The sequence below is a fragment of the Anarrhichthys ocellatus genome, unplaced genomic scaffold, assembly GCF_004355925.1.
Source record: "Anarrhichthys ocellatus isolate YVR2014 unplaced genomic scaffold, GSC_Weel_1.0 scaffold1, whole genome shotgun sequence".
In the NCBI taxonomy this organism is placed as follows: Eukaryota; Metazoa; Chordata; class Actinopteri; order Perciformes; family Anarhichadidae; genus Anarrhichthys; species Anarrhichthys ocellatus.
In genome coordinates, this window is record NW_022280031.1 from 7,671,144 (window position 1) to 7,692,180 (window position 21,037).

At 41.6% G+C, this 21,037-nt stretch overlaps 2 protein-coding genes across 3 annotated transcripts in view; one reads left to right on the top strand and one right to left on the bottom strand.

Moving 5' to 3' along the window:
• Positions 1–6,979, top strand: part of arhgef25b (Rho guanine nucleotide exchange factor (GEF) 25b) — a gene marked incomplete at its 5' end in the record, with an annotated part of 23,002 nt that extends 16,023 nt beyond the window's left edge. The window contains 10 exons of the mRNA XM_031847921.1: positions 69–167; positions 1,351–1,440; positions 1,541–1,633; positions 1,876–1,926; positions 2,266–2,343; positions 2,430–2,621; positions 2,714–2,894; positions 2,985–3,190; positions 3,284–3,424; positions 4,331–6,979. Of these exons, the coding sequence (XP_031703781.1) occupies positions 69–167; positions 1,351–1,440; positions 1,541–1,633; positions 1,876–1,926; positions 2,266–2,343; positions 2,430–2,621; positions 2,714–2,894; positions 2,985–3,190; positions 3,284–3,424; positions 4,331–4,420 (1,221 nt within the window). The remainder of the gene's footprint in view (positions 1–68; positions 168–1,350; positions 1,441–1,540; positions 1,634–1,875; positions 1,927–2,265; positions 2,344–2,429; positions 2,622–2,713; positions 2,895–2,984; positions 3,191–3,283; positions 3,425–4,330) is intronic.
• Positions 6,980–9,062: 2,083 nt separating this feature from the next.
• On the bottom strand, positions 9,063–20,270 carry b4galnt1b (beta-1,4-N-acetyl-galactosaminyl transferase 1b). Of its 2 annotated transcripts, XM_031851810.1 has the most exons (12): positions 19,866–20,270; positions 17,279–17,380; positions 15,632–15,854; positions 15,359–15,535; positions 14,006–14,112; positions 13,656–13,693; positions 13,389–13,569; positions 12,066–12,158; positions 11,772–11,959; positions 11,545–11,685; positions 11,217–11,454; positions 9,063–10,548 (listed from the first exon to the last, which is right to left on the bottom strand). In XM_031851810.1, exons 3-12 carry the CDS (start codon positions 15,844–15,846, stop codon positions 10,331–10,333), a joined length of 1,596 nt encoding a protein of 531 aa, XP_031707670.1. In that variant the 5' UTR covers positions 15,847–15,854; positions 17,279–17,380; positions 19,866–20,270; the 3' UTR covers positions 9,063–10,330. The 2 variants fall into 2 exon arrangements, with proteins under 2 accessions (XP_031707670.1, XP_031707573.1); XM_031851713.1 differs by lacking the exons at positions 17,279–17,380; positions 19,866–20,270 and having other exon boundaries at positions 15,632–16,281.
• Between the last annotated feature and the right edge of the window lie 767 nt (positions 20,271–21,037).

The following is a 21,037-nucleotide window of genomic DNA, read 5'->3' on the forward strand; positions in this document are numbered from 1 at the left end:
TGTGTGTGTGTGTGTGTGTGTGTGTGTGTGTGTGTGTGTGTGTGTGTTTGACTGGATGACTGTTCCATTCTGACCTTCTCTGTTTCCTGTCACACAGATATTTCCTGGGAGAGTTGGAAAAATGTGTGACTGATCCAGACAGCCTGGCCCAGCTCTTCATCAAACATGTGAGTCTACAGATCAGTGAGTTACAAATGTGGATGACAAGTTTCTCTTTTCCTCACTCTGCGTGTTTTCAGTTTGGCTGAAGGTCGCACAGATCAGAGCTGTGACTGTGTGTGAAGCCTTGGCCCCCCGCCATCCAGATGTGTCTTCATGTTGCAGATCAGTTCGTCTGCAGGTGCTGCTGCAGAGTGAACGGTCTTGTTACCATCAGCTCTGCAGAGACCGCGCCGTGTATGAAAATGAGCTGGAATTACAGATTCCAGAGCTCCATAAACTGCACACCTTGAAGTTTTTCATATGTGGTTGTTTAACACTGAACTTTGAGAAAGTTACTATAAGGAATCTTTAACTGGTTATGAAACAATCTTAATTTAATACTGATGCTTCTATGACCTACTTCAGAAAACAAGACCACAAGTGAAACGATTGGCTCTCGTTCTATATAGTTATTCTTAATCCTTGTCATCGGGTCAGATTCACCACGACATCAGACAAAATGATTCACAGACCCAGATCCAGCTTTGGTGCTGCCTTCGACCTGCAGTCGGAGCTCCCGCGGGAGGCGGAGAGCTGCGCACCCTTCAGCAGCGGCTCCTCCTCCGGTCAGGAGCAGAGCTTTGCCTCGCTGCTCTGCCGGTCCCTGCTGGGAGCAAACACCAACACCACGCTGCTTGAGGCCCAGGCTGTATTGCTGGGCATAAACACAGATTAACTTCTGGATTGAAAGACACTGATCACATGGATTCAGTGATGTTAAAAAAAACATTTATTGACACTGGATATATGAGTATACGTATAATCTCGTAAAAAAATTGGTAAAACTTTTATGCTTTGGCGCAGCTTTTCCAGCTCAGCTCCCCTATCTGCTTCACTCAGTGCAGCACGCCGAATTAAGCCACAGCAATTCAAACCGTTCTTTCTCAGCCACTGGAACTATTTAATGAGGCAAATGTCGTGCACTGTTTTAACAAAACTTCCCGAAAAACTCTTGAGGGGAACGGGAACAATACAAAACTGAAAGGAAACTAAGAGTCAGAGCAGTTCAGAGGCTTAATTCTTCCTCTGTCCTTCGTCACGCTGCACCTCACACTCAGATTATTTGGAATATTTGTCACATTACCTCTCTCTCTCTCTCTCTCTCTCTCTCTCTCTCTCTCTCACTCTCTTAAATTCTTAAATTTCCAGGAACGGCGTCTTCACATGTATGTGGTTTATTGTCAGAACAAACCCAAATCAGAATACATTGTCTCTGAATTCATTGAGACCTACTTTGAGGTGAGTCAACTTTTATACTACAGTCAATTTTACTGGAGCTCTTTAAAAACTTTTCCCTAGTTACTCAGAGCATTTTCTCTCTTTCTATGTCACCTGTCAGTATCTCAGGCAGCTGTTGGGTCACAGGTTGCAGCTCAATGATCTGCTCATCAAACCTGTTCAGAGGATCATGAAGTATCAACTACTGCTGAAGGTTTGCAGTTTAACATGACTGTGTATCTGCATGCATGGCACTGTTTCACAAGATTAAAGATTAAAGACAAACTGCGAATAATAATTATGATTATTCATCATGTAGCCCCTGTAATAAAGTGTCTTTGGATCACAGTCAGATCCAAGTGTCATTCCCTCCTTTGTTTTTTTATTGTAATGGTATTTTTTTAACTTTCGTTTTGAAATCATAAAACTTTAAATAAACCTCTTTCTGACTTCCAGGACTTCCTGAAGTACTACCACAAAGCAGGAAGGGATGTTGAGGAGCTGCAGGTACAAATACATATACAGTCAGCTGCCAGTTTATCAGGTACACCTAAAGCCAATGCAGTCTAATACAATACAAGTCCCGCAAAAATACTACCTTCGTAAAGGTTAAGTGTTCAGTTGTTACTGAAATGTTGAACTGTAAATCTGTCAGTCAAAAAGAAATCATTACAAACTTCATGAAAGTAGGATTTGTTGCTGGTCTCTCATATTAGACTGCATTAGTTGTAGCTGGATGTACCTAATAAAATAGTAACTGAACGTGTAAAGTACTATTCCGAGTCTGCATATCACTAAATGATGTTTTCACTTACGGATTCTCCTCCATCCAATTTCTCTCATCAGAGGGCGGTGGAGGTGATGTGTTTCGTGCCAAAACGCTGTAATGATATGATGAATGTGGGCAGGCTCCAAGGTTTTGAGGTGATACTGATTATTTCCTGTTCGTCATCACAGATGAAAGACATATCCAGGGTGTGACAATATTTGTGACGAACACACTGTTTCAGGGGAAAATCACGGCTCAGGGGAAGCTGCTGCAGCAGGATACCTTCTCTGTCAGCGAGCAGGAAAGCGGCTTCCCATCCAGAGCGAAGGAGAGGAGGGTCTTCCTGTTTGAGCAGCTGGTCATCTTCAGCGAGCCAATTGATAAGAAAAAGGGCTTCTCTTTGCCAGGGTACACTTTTAAAAACAGCATCAAGGTGCGAGTGACACTGTATTTTATACCATCTTTTAAAACATCTCTGTGTTAGTGTTCATCCTTTATGTTTAACAAGGGTCCTGTGTGCTTCAGGTCAGCTGTTTGGGTGTGGAGGAGCACTCTGAGAATAATCCATTCTGTCTGGTCCTGACCTCCCGCGGGACTGACAGCAGTGTGACACGCTTCATCATGCAGGCATCATCTCCGGAAATACAGCAAGCCTGGCTCGAGGACGTGGTCCAGATCTTAGAGAATCAGAGGAACTTCCTTAATGGTTACAGAGCTCAGTGCTTCTTTAATAAATCCACAAATTCAAGAGTTTGGTGCGTTTGAGTGATGTGACATCTCTTCCTGTCCCATGCAGCCCTTCAGTCTCCAATAGAGTACCAACGCAAGGAAAGCAAGTCAAACAGCCTGGGCAGGAACGTGAAGTCTCCAACTGCGTCAGCATCTGGCCTGCGACCTCACTCCTCTGCATCCATGGGCCGACGCCAACAGCCCTGCCTGCTGTCTTATAACACCTCCCTGCCCTCTCTGCATCCACCACACCACAGCCCGGCCTCGAAGGTGGTGAGTGTGCAACACTCTCTTAGAACATACGTGTACATTCAAGCATTTCTCCTTCTCTGATATCCTCTTTCTTTGATTTCTCTCTCTCTCTAGCTCTCTAATCCCTGTGCTGTGTCACCTGAAGCAGCTCTGCCTCCACTTCCCTCCCAACAGCAGCTCAGTTTGTGCACAGAGGGGAGACACGCCCGCTGGACGTCCAATGGCCTGTCACCCTCCAGCCAGCACAGCATGCAGGTACATCAGTCTTTCTTCACGCAGCGGTGAAAGGTGTATTCAAATTCGTAAGTAGATGTGGTAACATCACAGTTTAAAAGGATGATTCACACAAATTACCTGCTGGTATCTAGCCATGAGGATAGTTAAGAGATATTCATGTTTGGTTGAAAAATACATTTTCATCGGCATAATCTTTTTTTCCAGAAACAGCCTCTCTCATATATATTAATATATATATTTTGAGGAAAGGTGGATGTTTTCAGTAAATCTAAGATTTAACTTTCCATCTCTGTCCGTCCAAATGATTCAATGGTGCAGCTTTGAGGTTTATCAGGTTATGCTAGGATCATTACACACGTTAAGTGTTTATTGTGCAGAGTATAAATAACATTAACACCATGTTTTAAATTGGGAGGGTCAGATTGAGCTGTTATCTCCATTTCAGCAGCCTGTTTGTTGTCCCGGTAACTGATGACGAGCGGAAATGACTCTCGGGTTGCCTTTGTGAAATATCCTGTTGTTGTTTCTGTGTAGATTTACAAACCAGGTTGACCTAAACTGTTACAGGTGTCATTTAGTCATCCAGTTTTTGGAAAACCCACTGACCTGCGGTTTTATCTTATTCACTCAGACTTCCACCAAGAGGAGGAAACATTTTAGATGTGCTTATCTGGCCTGATTCCACAAAGTCGCTCTAGTTGTCCGTCTTTGTGTTTCCATCCTGCTTTAGGTTCAGGAGTACAGACAGGTTTCCCATACCTACAATCTTTTTATATGGTGCTTATCTCTTTCCAAACATGACATATTTATGAAACTGTCCCACAATGTTATTTCTGTAAAATCCAATGCCAATTAGGTTTAAGAATAACAGTTATTTTGTCATCTATCATGTCAGAAAAAATGTAATTGCTTCTGTCCTCTCAGGGTGTGACTGCCAGTTTCCAGGCGACCGCATTAGACGAGGGTGCACATCGACCACACAATCTGGATCAGCTGAAGGAGAGCGAGCAGTAATGACCTGCAAATTAACTCACTTTACCTTCATGCAGGAGTGCCTCGACTGAGTCAGAGTGCTCCGTCAGCACTGGTTGTTTCACCTCTGTGCAGAAGTCATCAAGGTCTCAGTGTCTCCAATCTTCACATTTTATCCTAGATTTCCCTCCAAAAATTCCTTCAAATACCACCCTGCTTTAGCCTAACCTGGATTTGATATTTGTAATCATATTGGTTTGACTGTGTGTGTTTTATTTCTGAACATATTCTCGTCTACATGTGGTGATGACAGATGAGATGAAATGTGTGAAAATATGCTTTTGAAGCACCACAGAGACTGAACTTCATATTGTATATGTATATATTTCTTACTTTTTCCATTAAAAATTCATGGATGGATATTTTTGTAATGCTTAATATTTTCACAAGGGACCACTTCCATTGTATTCCCCCAGAGGACTCTGATCTGAAATCCCTTTCATGCTATGTGTTATCAAAAGTGACTGCAGATTCTAGCTTCACTGTGGGCTCTGAATCCACACGAGTTTTGTATGTCTGTGCGTTTCCCTGCAGGTTAGCTAATAGCTGTGTTTTCCCTTTGGTGGGTCTATTTTAACCCCGTCATTGTTAGACTGTTATCTGAACAAAACACATTCGCAAACTCACACAAAGCTCACGTCCTAATGAAGCAGAAAAGGGAACAGAGATAAAACAGAGGTGTTCACCTGTCACTGTCATCTTGAATGTAAATAATCTCATGTGGGATCATATCATTAAAACTCTTTGACTTTTGGTGTCTTGAATACACACAAAGAATTAAAAAGGAATGCTGTTCTGGTCTTTATCATTTTCCTAAAATACTAGCGACTGTATGTTGCAGCACAAAACATTTCCGCACATTTCTACCAGTCATGGAGGGATGAGACAGCGGACCCCCAGCCCTCCTTCACGGGAGCAAACCACCCAGAATGCGGTTGTTTTGTGTTTCTTTGTAGTAATTTAGCATGTCTTGTTAGTTGTCGTGCTTCTTCCTGTAATTGTGCAACGTTTTGCATCTTTTGAGTTGTTTTTTATTTTGTTTGTGGTCATATTTGGTCTCCAAGTGGCCATTTTGCAGTTCTTCGTAGCTGTTTAGCATGTCTTTGTAGTCCTTTTGTGTCTCTTTGTGGTTGTTGTTTATCTCTTTGCGTGTCTTGGTAGGCATTGCGTCTTGTGTTTTGCATCTTGTAGTCATTCGGAATCTCTTTGTGGTCACTTTTATCTTTTACAACAAGTAGATTCTCCTTAAACCACAATTCCATGATGCTTCAGTAAGGAGATTGGAGCCTGCAGATCTTTTTTTCTGTAATTTAATGTCGGTCCTATAAGTCAATTTTCTTACCATAGTCTGTGCCAGAGGCCCCTGTTAGCACCCACCAAACCTTATTATGATATAAAGGGTATCTTTATGGCTTTCTTTGCCTCAATTTATATTGTAGATTTTCTATTTTTAAAAGCATGTTTTATTTCAAGAAAAATTAGATTAGAGAGATTAGACTATTTAAAAAAATGCACTGCAATTGAACTTTAACAGTGAACATGTTGGTGTACAACACCCCCTGCTGGAATTGATGAAGCACATTGTCAATTTGATATTCCTTAATTGATCGATATCAGATTTTATATGAATATTTGTATTTATAGAGCGATTTATTGAAATGGCCGTGCTTGAACAAGCTACCGTAAAGTGTATTATAAAGTGTATCAAGAAGCTTCATGGTTATTCCTGGAGTCTCACAATAATGACTGTAACATAGTGAACCAGTGTGAAAGATTATATGAACCCAAGACTTAATGATGCATGTGCCAACTATTGCATTTGACAATAAAAAAAAAACAAGGTACTAACTTCACACAGTAGACGTGGAAGATAAATTGAGTCCTGTGAAGAAGTCACAGTCCAACATTAAGATACAAACTATGACCTTTGCTTCTATACATTTTTGTTTTTATAATGCGTCTCACCCTTTTGGAGCTCAACAGTGATGCCTTGAAAGACACTTTACTATAATGTAGACTGAACCTGTCATTTCTTTCCCCCACCCTGGGCAATGAAAATGAAAGAGAGGCTTTTCCACAGACATTTTAATATGTCAACATTTTAACTAAATTAAAAAATGCTCATAATGCCGTGACCAGATGAATCACACCAGTGGGTTTTGGGTGAAGCAGGCAAGTTAATTGCTGTTCTAACACAATAAAGATTACTGTCTGAAAAAAAGGTTTTCAGCTCAGCTATAGATCTGTCGACAGTTACAAATCTTAGTATGAGACAAGTTTTTGAACATACATTACACAAGAGCCTTTTATAACACTGTCACTGATGTAGTTTCAATATGACCCTTATTCACAGAGCTAACGTCACATTCTGGTGAACATAAAGAAGAATCCCAAACCGAAAGAAACATCACACAAGTGGTTCAAAAATATTCTTCTCGAGATTAAAAAGAAAAAAAACATCAGCTGATGAATCTCTAGCACCTCTTTGCTAATAAATACATTTTAAAAACTAATTTGACTCATTAGGAAAAGAAAGTGATACAAGGGCGCCATCTGAAAGTCATGGTATAAAACGAAAGTTACGAATGTAACTACGGTTCTATGCATCCTGGATGACCGCCAGAGGCAGTGCTTAACACTGGATATCTTCCATCTCGCGCATGTGCAGGTCGAATATTTATATCAACAAAGTCACCTGTGACCTCGGATGACCCCCGTCATCTATAAGTTCCGGTGTCATTCTAAGTTCAGTCCTATGGATTCTTCTCGCGAGTTCACGGGATTCCAAGTGACCAAGAACTCTGGCGGTCATCCAGGATTCATAGAACCGTAGTTACATTCGTAACTTTCGTTCTATTTCATCCTTACTGACCGCCAGAGGCAGTGCATAACACTGGATGACTTATACCAAAAGAGTCACGAGGAATCACAAGTACCCACCTCGTATAGCTCAGGCAGAGGAAGCTGGCCAAAGAACCCTCCCCAGTGGGTGAGGGGTGGCAACGTTCACTCTGTAGTGTCTGGTGAATGTGCTCGGTGATGCCCATGAGGCCGCAGCACATACTGTATATCCTCCACAGGCACACCTCTCAGGGCTGCCCATGACGTGGAGACACGCCTGGTCGAGTGGCCCCTCACTCCGGATGGTAGAGGACGGTCGCTCGCCTTATATGCATGGGCAATGGCCTCCACTATCCAGTGGGACAGGCGCTGTTTTGAAAGGGCACAGCCCTTCTTAGGCCCACCATAACTGATAAAGAGCTGCTCCGACCGCCGTATGCAAGCGGTGGCTTCCACATAAGCTCTGAGGGCCCGCACTAGGCACAGCAGCCTTGACCTCTCCTCTCCCGATGGGGGGTCAAACTCTGCAAGCTGGATAGGCTGGTTGATATGCGAGGGTGTCAGCACCTTTGGGAGAAACGCTGCATTAGGCCACAAAGTAACCCCCGATCCATCTGAGTTCCACCTCAGACATGATTCACTCACCGACAGGGCATGCAGCCACGTGTGAGCCAGAGCATCCTGGGTAGGTTGGGCTGGATTCAACTGCCCTGAAAGGGGGAGGTCGACCACACCCGTCAGGTGTTCCGCCTCGGTGAGCCTAGCAGCCCTTACTGCTCGAGGCATGATGCCACAGTTCATGCATGGGTTCTCAGAGAGGCCTTCCCTCAGATGCTCGAGGCCAAGGCAAGAGGGGCAGAGGTCATGGCCATCATCAGGCTGTAGAGGAGCCATACAGGTCCTACAGCCGGGAAAGTCAAACATGGCCGACTCTCTATGTCAGTCTGAGCGGGACGCTCTGCTGAATGTTTGTGAGAACAGGCAGGGGATAGTCAGTGAGAGGGGAGCGAGGACACGCTCTTCACTTGGACAGTTGCTGTAACTCTTGGTGTGCCACCAGTTAGCCTGAGCGAGGGCACTCTGCTAACTGTGATATCCGTAATGTTTACAAACAATCAATGGACACAATCCGAGTATTAACTTAGTCTAGTTAGCCGGAGCGAGAACGCTCTGCTAGCTGTGATAGCCGTGTAAGGAATCAATGGGCACAATGTCAACATCGATCTAGTCTAACTAGCATCTCCCAAGTTAGCTTGAGCGGGAACACTCTGCTCACTGTGAAGGGCGGCCCAACAGCGTAACTCTACGCTCACGTTAGCACGCCACTCGATTAGCTTGAGCGGAAGCGCTCTGCAAACCGAGGAAAAAAACGAACAATGGTTATAGACAAACAATGTTAGTTGATCTCACCAATTGCTGTCTTCGCGATTTGGGTGGCCCCTATCAGACTGAGTCCGGGGCTCGATGGTCCGCACGGCGAAAACACCGTTCCCTCCTAAGAGGGACCGCTTGTCGCAGCCTTTGGAGGGTGAAGATCCGCAACTCCGACCGGTGGTCACAAGGCTACCGCGACAAACTCTAATATGTCTTGATCGTAGACAAATTATACTGTATATTTTTTTCTACTACCATGTTAGTTAACCTGCGTAGCGAGAAGATGAAAAAGGACTGAACTCAGGATGACACCGGAACTTATAGACGACGGGGGTCATCCGAGGTCACAGGTGACTTTGTTGATATAAATATTCGACCTGCGCATGCGCGAGACAGAAGATATCCAGTGTTAAGCACTGCCTCTGGCGGTCAGTAAGGATGAAATAGAACAGCATCATCACTTCAGGCATGAATGCCAGTCTTTGACATACAACTCTCCAAAGAGTCGGTATAAAATCATGATCTTCATCATCTTACCTCGTCTCATTATTGACTTTGTGTCACTCAGTGTTCCTCTCATGCTCTGACTACTCATTCTGTGTTTTAAGATGTATATTCATCACCAAACTCTCTTTAATTCTGTCTCAGTGTGCTGTTTTTTTCCTCCTTTCTTGTCTTATAATGAGAAAAAAATAAACATGCACTTTGATTCATTCAACTTCTTGTTTTAGACAGCATGTAATGATGCAAATTACTTCCATCGTCATTCATCAGCGTGCACTGGACAGAAGCGCTCCACTTCCTTAGATGTTTGTTGAGAGTGACAGATAGCAGAAGACAAAGAAACAAGGCTGCTCCAAGATCAGGTGACACCAGATGTGTGAGGACAGAAAGTTTCTCTTCCACAGACGTGATTAATCGCTCACAAAGGACATATGGGATTCTGGGTAAGGGGGGAGCAAAACAATAACACAAAGAGATAAAAAAAATAAATAAATAATAAAAAGCCAGCTGCCAAACCTTTGGCACGACCACTCAGGCTCAGGTACCACAGGTGGAAAAGTTCTGAACACGTTCTTCATGTGGCATTGGTGAATAGAATACCTACGGTATGCTCTGTGTCGACAGGATTGTCACTTTCTGAGAAGTGTCTTCTTGTCCTCATTCTCAGGTCCTCAGACATCGCTATTGCTTCTCCAAGCTCAGTCTTTGATTTGAGATAGTGCATATTGTAGGAGGCCAAATGTACCTCTGCTTGCATTAGCCTAGAATGACAATGAAGTGACTCAGACTGGAAAGATGCTACTTGTTTTTTCCAATTTCCAGTATCTGTGTGAGAACAACTCGAGGATGTATAGCCAGATACGGTTGAACGAAAAGGAAGTCTTGAATTAATCACAGTGATGCTGTGATTTAACTGGGTCTGTGTCAACAAGATGATATGTTTGTTACTACAGATGATTCTCTAAGCCTGGATTTTCATATTCTTGGTGCGAGGACTTTTTAGCACTGACAGAACTAACATGCTAAAACTGCTAAAATAGCAACTTTTTTCGCATAAAGAAAAGGCTAACCAAAGTGTATGTCTGAAGGCTTATCTGAAGGGACGTGGTGGAGGAGAACTTATTTGGCAACTCGGGAAGAGCAGAGGAACCCTCAGGGTAAAGAGGAGGGGAACTAATTATGAGTCAAACACTGAAATCGGTTCTTGAAGAACAGCAGGCCGTTTTTCGTGTGTGTGGCGTCAGAAGAGGCCGGCGGGTAACGAAACTTGGCGTAAGTCTTGTCGCTCTCTGATTGGCTGACCCAAGGAAGTCTGATTTTGGTTGCATGATTGACAATGACATCGTCACAGGAGCCCACGTGGAGAGATCCCAATCCATCGATGAAAAACTCTGCAAAACAAACGCAAACTAAATGTTAGTTGACTAGCCTGATTAACTTCTAAACATCTCTCTCAGTGGGCCAGTCAATAAAGGTTTCACATGGATAGTTAACAAAGATACCAAATATGAAATTTATAGGATATATATATAGAATAAAAAAAAGTTGGAGACTGGATATTAGGGGACTAAATTAAAAATTTAATTAAATTTGATTTAAAGCGTGCATTTAATTGAATCATAGCAGAGCACTGATTCTGGTATGTTGGCATGTGCTGACAAGAACATTTTACAGTATAATCTCTCTGCAACAATTATGATACGATACTATCTTTATAACTGAAATGAGATATGAATCTTTGAAACAATTTACTTAAAACAGTTTTTACACTGATTATGCTGCTGAGTCTAATGGTTTTTCATCAGTGCCTTTTTCAGATACAAAGTGAAGCGTATACTGCAGACCATACTTTTGATGGAACAAGTTATTCATCTCTCTTCTTCTCTTTTATGTGCCAAGTAAACATTGAGTATGTAATCAACACTAAGTAAATATGGAGTGGGTACACACTGAATAAGCAACAAATTGAATATAGTCAAAGATGTTGGTATATAGTTATTTAACTGCTCCCATCTGAACTGTATGGTTGATGTGAAAATTAAACTTTCACTGTACTCACCCAGGTGAGCTACCCTGGCGAGGCGTGGGTCAAAGCCGACCTGCTGGACTTTGTCGGTGCGAGCCAGGAAGAAGTTAATGACTCCATCAGTCACAACACAGTTGGGGAAGCCTTGGATGACGTGATGAAATCCTCTCCTCATGTGTAAACAGTCACCATCCTCCTCCCCTGACTCAATGGAGATGGTCTGTCTGTAGGTGGCAGTGTAACCCGTGGCCTCCCGCACGGCACCCCCCACCTGGACACACACACACACACACATTGACGTCGCTGAGAGCAAAAACACCAGACTGTCCTAGCCATTTAAAAGAAACAGTTTATCCCGCACCAGATCCAGAGTGGTTCTCTCTAAAACGTCCACCAGTTTCTCCAGCTTGGTGTTGGCTGTGAAAATGAAGTCATCGTCCACCCACAGCACATACTTTGTGGTCACCTGAGAGACGGCCAGGTTTCGTCCAGCAAACCAACCCTACGACGCATGAAGCAGAGCTGGAATACCAAAGAGCATCAATGGGAAATCTAAAGTCTTGAGTATGAACTTGGCACTTCTCCTACCTTTCCAAAAGGCATGATGTAATGTTCGATGTAAGGCCCAGAAATGGTTTGGGGGATTTCGCTGTCATCAGCTATTACTATGGTAACGGTAGGGTAGTATCTTCTCACGCTGTCGATAAGATCTTGAAGCTTATCGTACCGCAGGAAAGTCTTTGTAGCTATTGTAACGAGGGCACTGACATTGTACTCTGCAGAGAAGGAAGATCAAACAACAGAGGAAAGGTAGCTTATTGTCTTTTTAGGCTTACTGTTCAGTGGTTAAATAATGGCATGATTAATGGTGTTGTGTTTTACCTCCTTTGGATCCTGTATTGTACAGTTTGGGTGTTACACCGTGACGAATCTTGATACTGAAGCTGGTTTGATGCCCCTCTGTCTCAAACTGCACTAAAAGACACAACACAAGCTACTTTTAATGCATTTGAGTAGTATAATAAGGTCCAGCTGTGACGGATGGATGCACATATGTTGATATGCTGTTTGGAATAAGCCATCTACTTTACATGCAGTACTGCACGTGTACTGAATGTGATATTTTTGTACAATCCACTAAAGATTAATACTGAAGTTAACACCTGCCATATCAGGGTAACAGGTAGACAGATAATTCAGAGAGGTACATTTGGTCTTTGGTCATGGTCTGTCCTCAGGCTTTGTCCTTGCACCATTGTTAATTCTGTATTGAAGCTAAACACAAAGAAACAGCTTCAAAAACATCTGCAAATATTTCCTCCTGCCTGGATTGTCATTTCTATTTGCTGACCAACTGCTGGTGTGGAGCCATTAAAAGGAAAGAAGACAGACAGGTAACAATAATTAAATAACAATAAAACACCACATATCAGGCATTGACGATCCAACAAGGCAACAAGGGACATGGACCTGTAAATGTAGGCTATAGGGAGTGACTGATGTGGGAAGAAGGTGAGCAGGTAAATGAGCAGAAGGTCAGCTGGAAAAGTCTGAGGGTGAACAGGCAGAGAACGACAATAGTGAGAACAGAGAGGCAGAACGTGACAATCGACTCTCATGTCAATAAAAAGCTACAGCCAGCAGCCGGTTAGCTTAGCTTTGTAAAAACACTGGGAACAGCTAGCCTGGCTCTGTCGAAAGGTAACAAAATGCACCTCCAAATCAAAAAAATGAACACGATATAACTTGTTTATTCCATATGAAAACTTAAATGTAAAAGGAATCATTTATTTTCAGGGGTCAGTAACTTCATGGAGTCTCCACTGGTTGTTAGGCAACTGCTCAGAGCCACAACATACTCAGACACAAACCTCCCCATAAAGACACTACTTATTGTTTTTACACTATTATTTTGATTATACAAACAAGATATAATGTGTTCATTTTTAAGCTTTAGATATGCTGACAGGTAGATTTTGTTACCTTTGGACAGAGCTACTGTATCTAGAGTTTCCCCGTCTTCATGCTAAGCTAACCAGCTGCAGCTTTATATTCACTATACAGACATGAAAGTGGTGCAACCTTCTCATTTCGCTCTTTTTGTTTGTTACGAAATGTATTTTTCTCCAGTGTCCCCACTAACTTTTTAAAAGATAAGAAAATGAAAAAGTCCAGAGAAACTGTGTTTTTAGTGTGAGGCCTCACCTGTGTCGGCTGTGCTGGGGTGGAACAGTGTGTTTGTGTAGGTGACAAACTGCAGCTGTCGATTCAGATTTGGCAGCAGGCTGCTCGACAGAGTCATGCGCATCTCGCCATCACCTTTGATTTTCACCCCGTCCACCTCTGCTGCCACATTTAGCGTTCCCAGCGCGGCAGTTATGTTTATCTGCGGCGAGATGGAAAGAAATCTAGGTGTGATAAAAGCCCAGCAGATATCTCTAAAAGTAAAGACAGACATACTGAAATACTTACTGAGTAGTGGTCTCTGGGAAGGTTGTGTAAGGCCAAGCCTGAAAGCATATGATGACGAAATGAGTCGCTGTTTTCTGATTATTTGTGCTAAACACATATTAAATAAAATGCTCCTTATGTCATGCAGATCAGTGATATCTAGTGTGCTTTTTGTACACCAGACTGGTACGGTAGAAGTCACTGCCAGCTCTAAGTCAGTTCAAGAAGTAGCTTGATAATTTATTAGCTGTATGCCTCAATTAAATCATCAAATCCAATACAGCAACACAAACCAGTTCAAACGTATTGGACATCAATCTAATTCAACAAGTAGATATTGTCGTTGTGTCCCGCTCTATCTGAAGTCTTACCTGGGATGATGATTGTTCTCAAAGGTCGTACCTCCACCCCTTGCGTTGGATACTGTAAGGGATTGTTAGCCTCTGCAATGATGAGAACATCTGCAGGCGTCTGTGTCCTGAGGGGCGGAAATCCACATCAGGAAGACGCATACACACTATATAAATCCACAAGCATAGACAGGAATAGACTACATGGACAAATTGAGTTTTGCTCCTTGACAACACAAACAGCAGAGGTAATTCAATAGCAGCTATTGATAAAAGACATTGTAACCTTGTGATTATATTCTCGGCTGAAAAAGAAGATCTTGAAGATAAACCTTATCATAAGAGTTTTCTATTTTGATCTCCTTAATAGTTTATTGTTGTTCTGGATCAGTTAATGATGGAATAATGAATCCTGAGTGGTACCAAACTGTACATAGTGAAGGTTTGAGACAGTTGATAAGAGGGCACCGATGACTTTCTCCATGTCAGAGAGAGAGAGACAGAAAGGTTGTGATCTAAACATCGATTTAGTCAAATAAAGCAACAACATGTGCTCACGAAATGGAAAACAAAAAATACCATCCCCTCTATTGGTTGGGAGGAATGACTGAAATAGCCAGTTATGAACAATTAATTTAAAAATTGAACAATAGACAGGGGGTATTTCTAAAAATATGTGGCCCCCATGAATACAATATTGAATGACTAACTAGGCTAAAGCTGATAATGTTATGTAAGATGTTATCACCATGGAGAGATGGCCTGCAGAGTAGGTCATGCCTTTATCATTATGATAAGTGTCTGATTGCAATGTGATAAATGGTGTTGTGATGGTGGCACAAGCTTTGCTACTGTATGTAAGTGATAGAAATGTGTTGGGTCACGTCAATTTATGACTTGTGAATGATCATAACTATATAAACATAAGAAGATGATATTTACCCAAATAAGTGTTAATAGTATATTTGAAGGATGATCACATTTAGATGTGAATGGTAGCAATAAAAAGTGATGTGTGCGTTATATGTCATTGCTGTTGGATGTGTGAATAGCAGCTATATGTACATTAATACAATGTATGTAACCTATACTATGTGAGTGATAGCAATATGGGTAATGGCAATGCTTATTTTTTATATTATTTTATCTTCCTGTTGTTTTATTAGTTGTATTGTTATTAATGTTTTCTTGGTTCTGTGTGATGTTACCTCTACTGAAAAGCAAAAAAAAGTGAATTACTAGAAAATAAATCAAACTCCATTAAAATTGTATTCAATAAGTGTGCTTCAAGTAGTTTTTTTTTAAGCTAAAATACAGCTCATGCTTCATTAATTGTTTCAGCATAAAGATGCCATTGCATCATTATCTGCTTACCTCTTCTGGAAACTATTGTACTCTTTGGCCCGTCTCCTCTTCATTTCCTCCAGGTCGGAGGCCTCAAAGGCGGTGTGCAGCGGGTGAGCTGACACCCGCGGGAACAAGATTTGGGCGAAGGGCAGGTTTACTCCTCCACTCTCACCCTCACAAACGCATCCGTTTCGTGCCAACAAGCTGGACGAATCATTGGAGACACGAGCATGTGAGGAAATCAGGCTTTAGCTGAGCTCTGTTGTGCTGAGGAGTTTATAGATGGAATAAATGAATTACCTTGCCACATTGTCCCTCACGTGAAAGGCGATGTTTCCCAATCGGTGGTCTGGTTCTGGGAGCCTCTCCTCCAGATGCCTCTCTTCAATTGGCCCCGGTCGCTGCCACACGTCCACGGTGGTGTAGGCCCGAGTGGGCCACGAATGGAGGAGAGCAAGTACCAGAACCACAGACACCAGGATGGCGAGCAACACCGTCTTCCTCAGGGAGCGCATCCTGAAACCTGACGTAGACATATGTATGTTCAAAGACTGCTCGTTGTAATTATTCCCCCTGTCCACACTTACCGTAAAGAGATCCACTTTAAAGTTCACCTAAAGCTAGCCAAAGTAGCACAGGCTAGCCAAAACTAGAGAATATCTTCCAAAATCACAGTCAATTTACTTTTTGATAAGTTTCAAGCTCATTGTGCTGCATTTACTTGTATGAAAGGTGCTATACAAATAAAGTTTATTGTTATTATTTTCAGTGTTACAATCCCTCTGCAGCAGCTCAGCACACAGACACTGTCTGTCTTGTGGATCAGAAAGAAGAAAGACTGTGGCTTTTGTTCCCACGTCATAAATATGAGCAGTATGAAAGACAGACTTGAAAAATCAATTTCAATTCAATTCAATTCAATTTATTTTTGTATAGCCCAAAATCACAAATTACAAATTTGCCTCAGAGGGCTTTACAATATGTACACATTTGACATCCTCTTGTCCCAGGACCCTCACATCGGAACAGGAAAAACTCCCCCAAAAAAACCCTTTAACGGGGAGAAAAGAGGAAGAAACCTGTGGGAGAGCAATAGAGGAGGGATCCCTCTCCCACGATGGACAGAAGTGCAAATCAGTTCTGGCTCCAGAGCTGCGGGGCATTCTTAAGATTCCATGTGGTTACATTCATGGCGGAGCTACTTAGTGGTGCAAAGGAAATGGATCTGGAAGCAATTATTCAATAAAAACTGGACTCTAGATTGTTGCTACATATCTATGTTGCTTTGTGTGGTGTCAGAACAACAACATACAATCAGCAATGTGCTCTCCAACAAACAGGAGAGAAGCTGGTTGTCTTGCTCAAGCTAGAGCATGATGATCTAATCTGACAAAGAACCAAATGTCTGAAGATATTTTCTTTCTTTCAATTGCACAAACACGACCATCTGGCCTGTGCCCTTTGAAGTTACTCCACAATTACCAGACTTCTATATTTTTGAGTTCAGTGAGCCAAAAGGAGTCCGACATGCCAGCAAAATCACACGGCCACCATCACTCGAATATTGTCATAAAAACAACTTTCTTTTGCTTTTTCAGCTATGAAAAGATGTTAAAGGAATAAGGGGAGCCTTTATTACGACCTATCAATAAATACAGTTGTTTGTTTTGCTGTGACATAAAAGGGATGACAATGGAAATTCAGAAGGATTCTGCATTATGCCTCCTCCATTCATGACCAAAATGTCTCTGTGCACACTGTCTATATGAAATTGCTGTTTGAGGCTACAAGCTACTGCAAACACCTAAAATAAGTGGTCAAAAATTGTATTTGTATATGATTTGTGGAATTAAAATCTTGAATACAATTATACAATTAGCACATTCCTTAACTTCTCTTCATTACCAGCACTGCATGTGTGATTAATAATAAGTAAGAAAAGTTTACCCAGCTGCCTCTATCCAGTCAGTGAAAGGGCATCCTCTGTAGGCACCTGCATCTCCAGAAACCATGTAGACATTCACAGAAATGAGTTAACACCTTCCCCATCTGGAGACAAAAAGACATAAGCCACATGAATTATTAAATTATAGGGTAAAAAAGCATCACAACATCACAGACTTCCTCCCAAAGAATTATAAATCATATGAAGATCTGCACAAAGTAATTGCATCATTACATAAAAACACTGTCTCGGTACGAGCACTTTATGAATGATATTATAGATGAAGACCAGACAGGCTTTATCAAGGGGCGCCAAACCCAAGATAACATAAGGAGAACCCTACATATATTTTAACATATTAACCATAAAAATATCAATGCAGCCTTAATAAGTCTTGATGCAGAAAAAGCATTTGAATCAGAAACCGTTTATTGCCAATGTATGTTGCACATACAAGGAATTTGTCATGTCGGGTGGTGCATAACATTAAACAATCAACACAGTGCAAGAAATAGAAACTTATTAAAATGTACTGGGATGGGTGGTACAGAGGCATGAGCTCCTGCTGAGCTGGGGGAGGGGGGCCTAGTGGTCTGGGGCTGGTTGATGGAGCCGTGGGGGGTGGAGTCAGGACTGTCCCATTGTCTTCCAAATCTACAGTAGAACTCGTTCAGCTTGTCTTGCCAGACTTTGGTCGTTCCTGGAGTGGGGGGGTTTTAGGTTTGTTATCTGTCTGAGACCTCTCCAGACAGAAGCAGAGTCACTTGCTGAAAGCTGGTGTTGCAGTTTCTCAGAGTGCAGTCGTTTAGCGTCTCTCATCGCCTTACTAAACCTGAATTTTGCCTCTTTGTACATGTCCTTGTCCCAACTACATGCCTGTTCCTTGTGCAGCCTTAGCTGTCTGAGGACAGTGACAGTGTTTTTACTGAATAAAATGTATGATATGGAACTGTTAACTCACAGAATAAGAGCTCAAGAGGAGCGATGTCGTGAGAAGTGGGAGAGATGGACGATGTTTACATGTCAACGACAACACAAGATAAGAACCCCTGAATATGTCTCTGGATTTACCATGCTTTTGAGGGGACAGAGCAATCCAGATCCTTTTTTTGTTCATTTTTTCTTTCTTTCTGTATGTATGTGTTCTGTCTATGATGAAAAGACAAAAATAAAGTGTGAAAAAAAAAAGAAACACTGTCTCGCGTCCACATGGTGCTTCATCAGGCCCTAAAAGCCCCAGGGGAAATTCTGCAGGGTTTGGGGGGGGGGGGGGGGGGGGGGATTTCTCTCAGAGGAAATGGTTCGCCATGTGTTCATTTTAAAAGCACTTCCATACACTTCATAACACATTCACAAACGCACTAGTTTCAGGTGTAGACTCAAACATTGTCTCCAAATCAGATGAAAATAGATATTGAGTACACAAGAACTTAGGTCTTACAACTGAAACGTTAATCCACTAACGGGATTGTATTCATTTCACAACCAGGCTCTTAGGTTCAGAATTATTTTGGTTGTGTAGATAAACTGTATGCCACAGTAGACATGTTTCAAAGCATGAAAAATATAAAACCACACAAATCCACAATTATGCATCACAGAACACAGAACTCTTTGAATATGCAGAAATTTGACAACAATATAGTGGTCAAAAACTATTTAATAACGCATTTTTGTAAAACGATGACATGATATGATCATATCACCAAGATCAGACGATAATATTGAGTTATTGCTCAGCTAAAGCTGTAACATAATGTAATACAAAACGAAGAATATCACAAACTGGAAGCACAGGAAGGAATTCTTAAAAGAGTATCATCATCAATCTGTTGTTGTTGTTTTTTACATTAATGGGATTACCTTGTGCTATAGCCATAGCTGTGATGGTGAAACCATCCTTAGACGAACAGTAACCGAGATAGAGTAGTTCAACAGAGAGAAGAGATGACCTGAAGTCATGTGGAAATGTCTACGGGCCAATCAGAATGAAACTCTATTAGTTGTGCTGCTGTTTTTGATTACCTAAAAGGGAGCCTGTGAGAAAGTAAGGAGAGCTGTGGACATGATTCATAGACAGCTATGTGGGTCCCTCCCAAAGTATGCGTGACAGATGTCTCATCCAGATTCTGAATATGAAATATTCTTATTCAGCATCAACAACGTGCTGCCTGCATCCTTAAACACAAGATACATATCCCAGTAATGTGATCATCTGTCCAGCGAGCACAAATAGCTGCAGATAAAATAGTCTACGATCTCTCAGAGAGGCCTATATATTAGCCTCCCTTGTAGCGATAAGACAGCAGGGAGAAAAACCATGCACTCAAAGCTTGATTGGATTAGGCCTGCATGCCTTACATGCTGAATCACATCTCCAAAACGAGGTTCTCTTGCATTCAGGCATTTTATCGACAAATTTTCTGGCTCCAAAATTCTTCACGCCTGTCTTTTCTTTACATGTTCTGCCTGGTCGAGAAACCGTCAAACGTTCACCCAGACCTGGACATACCGACAGAAATACCGTGCAGAAAACAGATTCATAGGCCTATTAATATTCCATGCAAATCAGAAGAAAGGGGAGCTCACCTCAGTTCGAAGACGCAGTATGTAGGCTGTTTCACCTCCCGCCTGCACGGAGGCTGTCCCTCTTAATAAATGTGTTTCTCTGTGGTCTTGTAAATGGGATTAGATGTGGAAAAATGGAGCGGCAAGGAGAAAAACAGGCGACTGCACATTACAGCATTGCAGGCTGTGGACGGACGCTCCCCTTGCAGCAGCGGAGAGCAAACCGCACCTCAACACAACACTCAGCGGTCAATCAGCGGAGCAGCGGCATCATGGAGCATATAACATATAACACACTAAATACATGAACTGGAGCACGGTTCCTGAAAATTCATGCATGCTATTTAGCAAATATGTTCCAACAACGAGACCTGCTCATTACTCCCCAATAATGCGTTTGTGTGTGTGTGTGTGTGTGTGTGTGTGTAGATGGGTGGGTGTGTGCCTGTGTCTGGTTTTATGTGTGGGAACATGGGAGAGCATTTTTAAAGGGACTTTTTTATTTTAACGGTCTGTCTCCATACTGGCTATATCATGCAAATTCAGTAATCAATTAGCTGTGTATACACATTCTGAAACATTCTGTTTTGTTAGTACCATGTCAACTTAAAATTGTTTAGCTCTCTGTTCAATATATTTTATTTTATTTCTAAAAAAATGCACTATATTGCAATTGTTTCAAAGTGTGTTTTAAATTGTTGTTATAAATATATTATATATATATTTTAATAAGATATATTTGAAATTCAATAAAGTGTTTTTGATTTCTATCTGGGAAGTTCATTCAGCATTTAGGATACTGGTAATACATTTGTAATATTGTAATGTATAATAGTATGTAGTGTACAAAGTAATATAGCATAGTAATAAGAAAGTGTGCTTTCTTAGTAATCGGAATAAGCCAAAAGTATAATTTTGGTATACTATTACCACAATATCAATATATTAATAATGTATTTGCAATACACTCATAATATATTTCAAATATACTTAAAACACACAAAAAGTATAATTTAAGTTAGCTATCAGCATGTCTGTTAGTACATACACAGTCATATACTTAAATTGTACTAAGTATACATTAAGTTGTTCCAATTTAGCACACAAAAATATACTAAATACACTTCAAATTGTGCATAACTACTATTTAATCACAACTAAAATATATTAAGTACAAAATAAGTTGTTCCAAA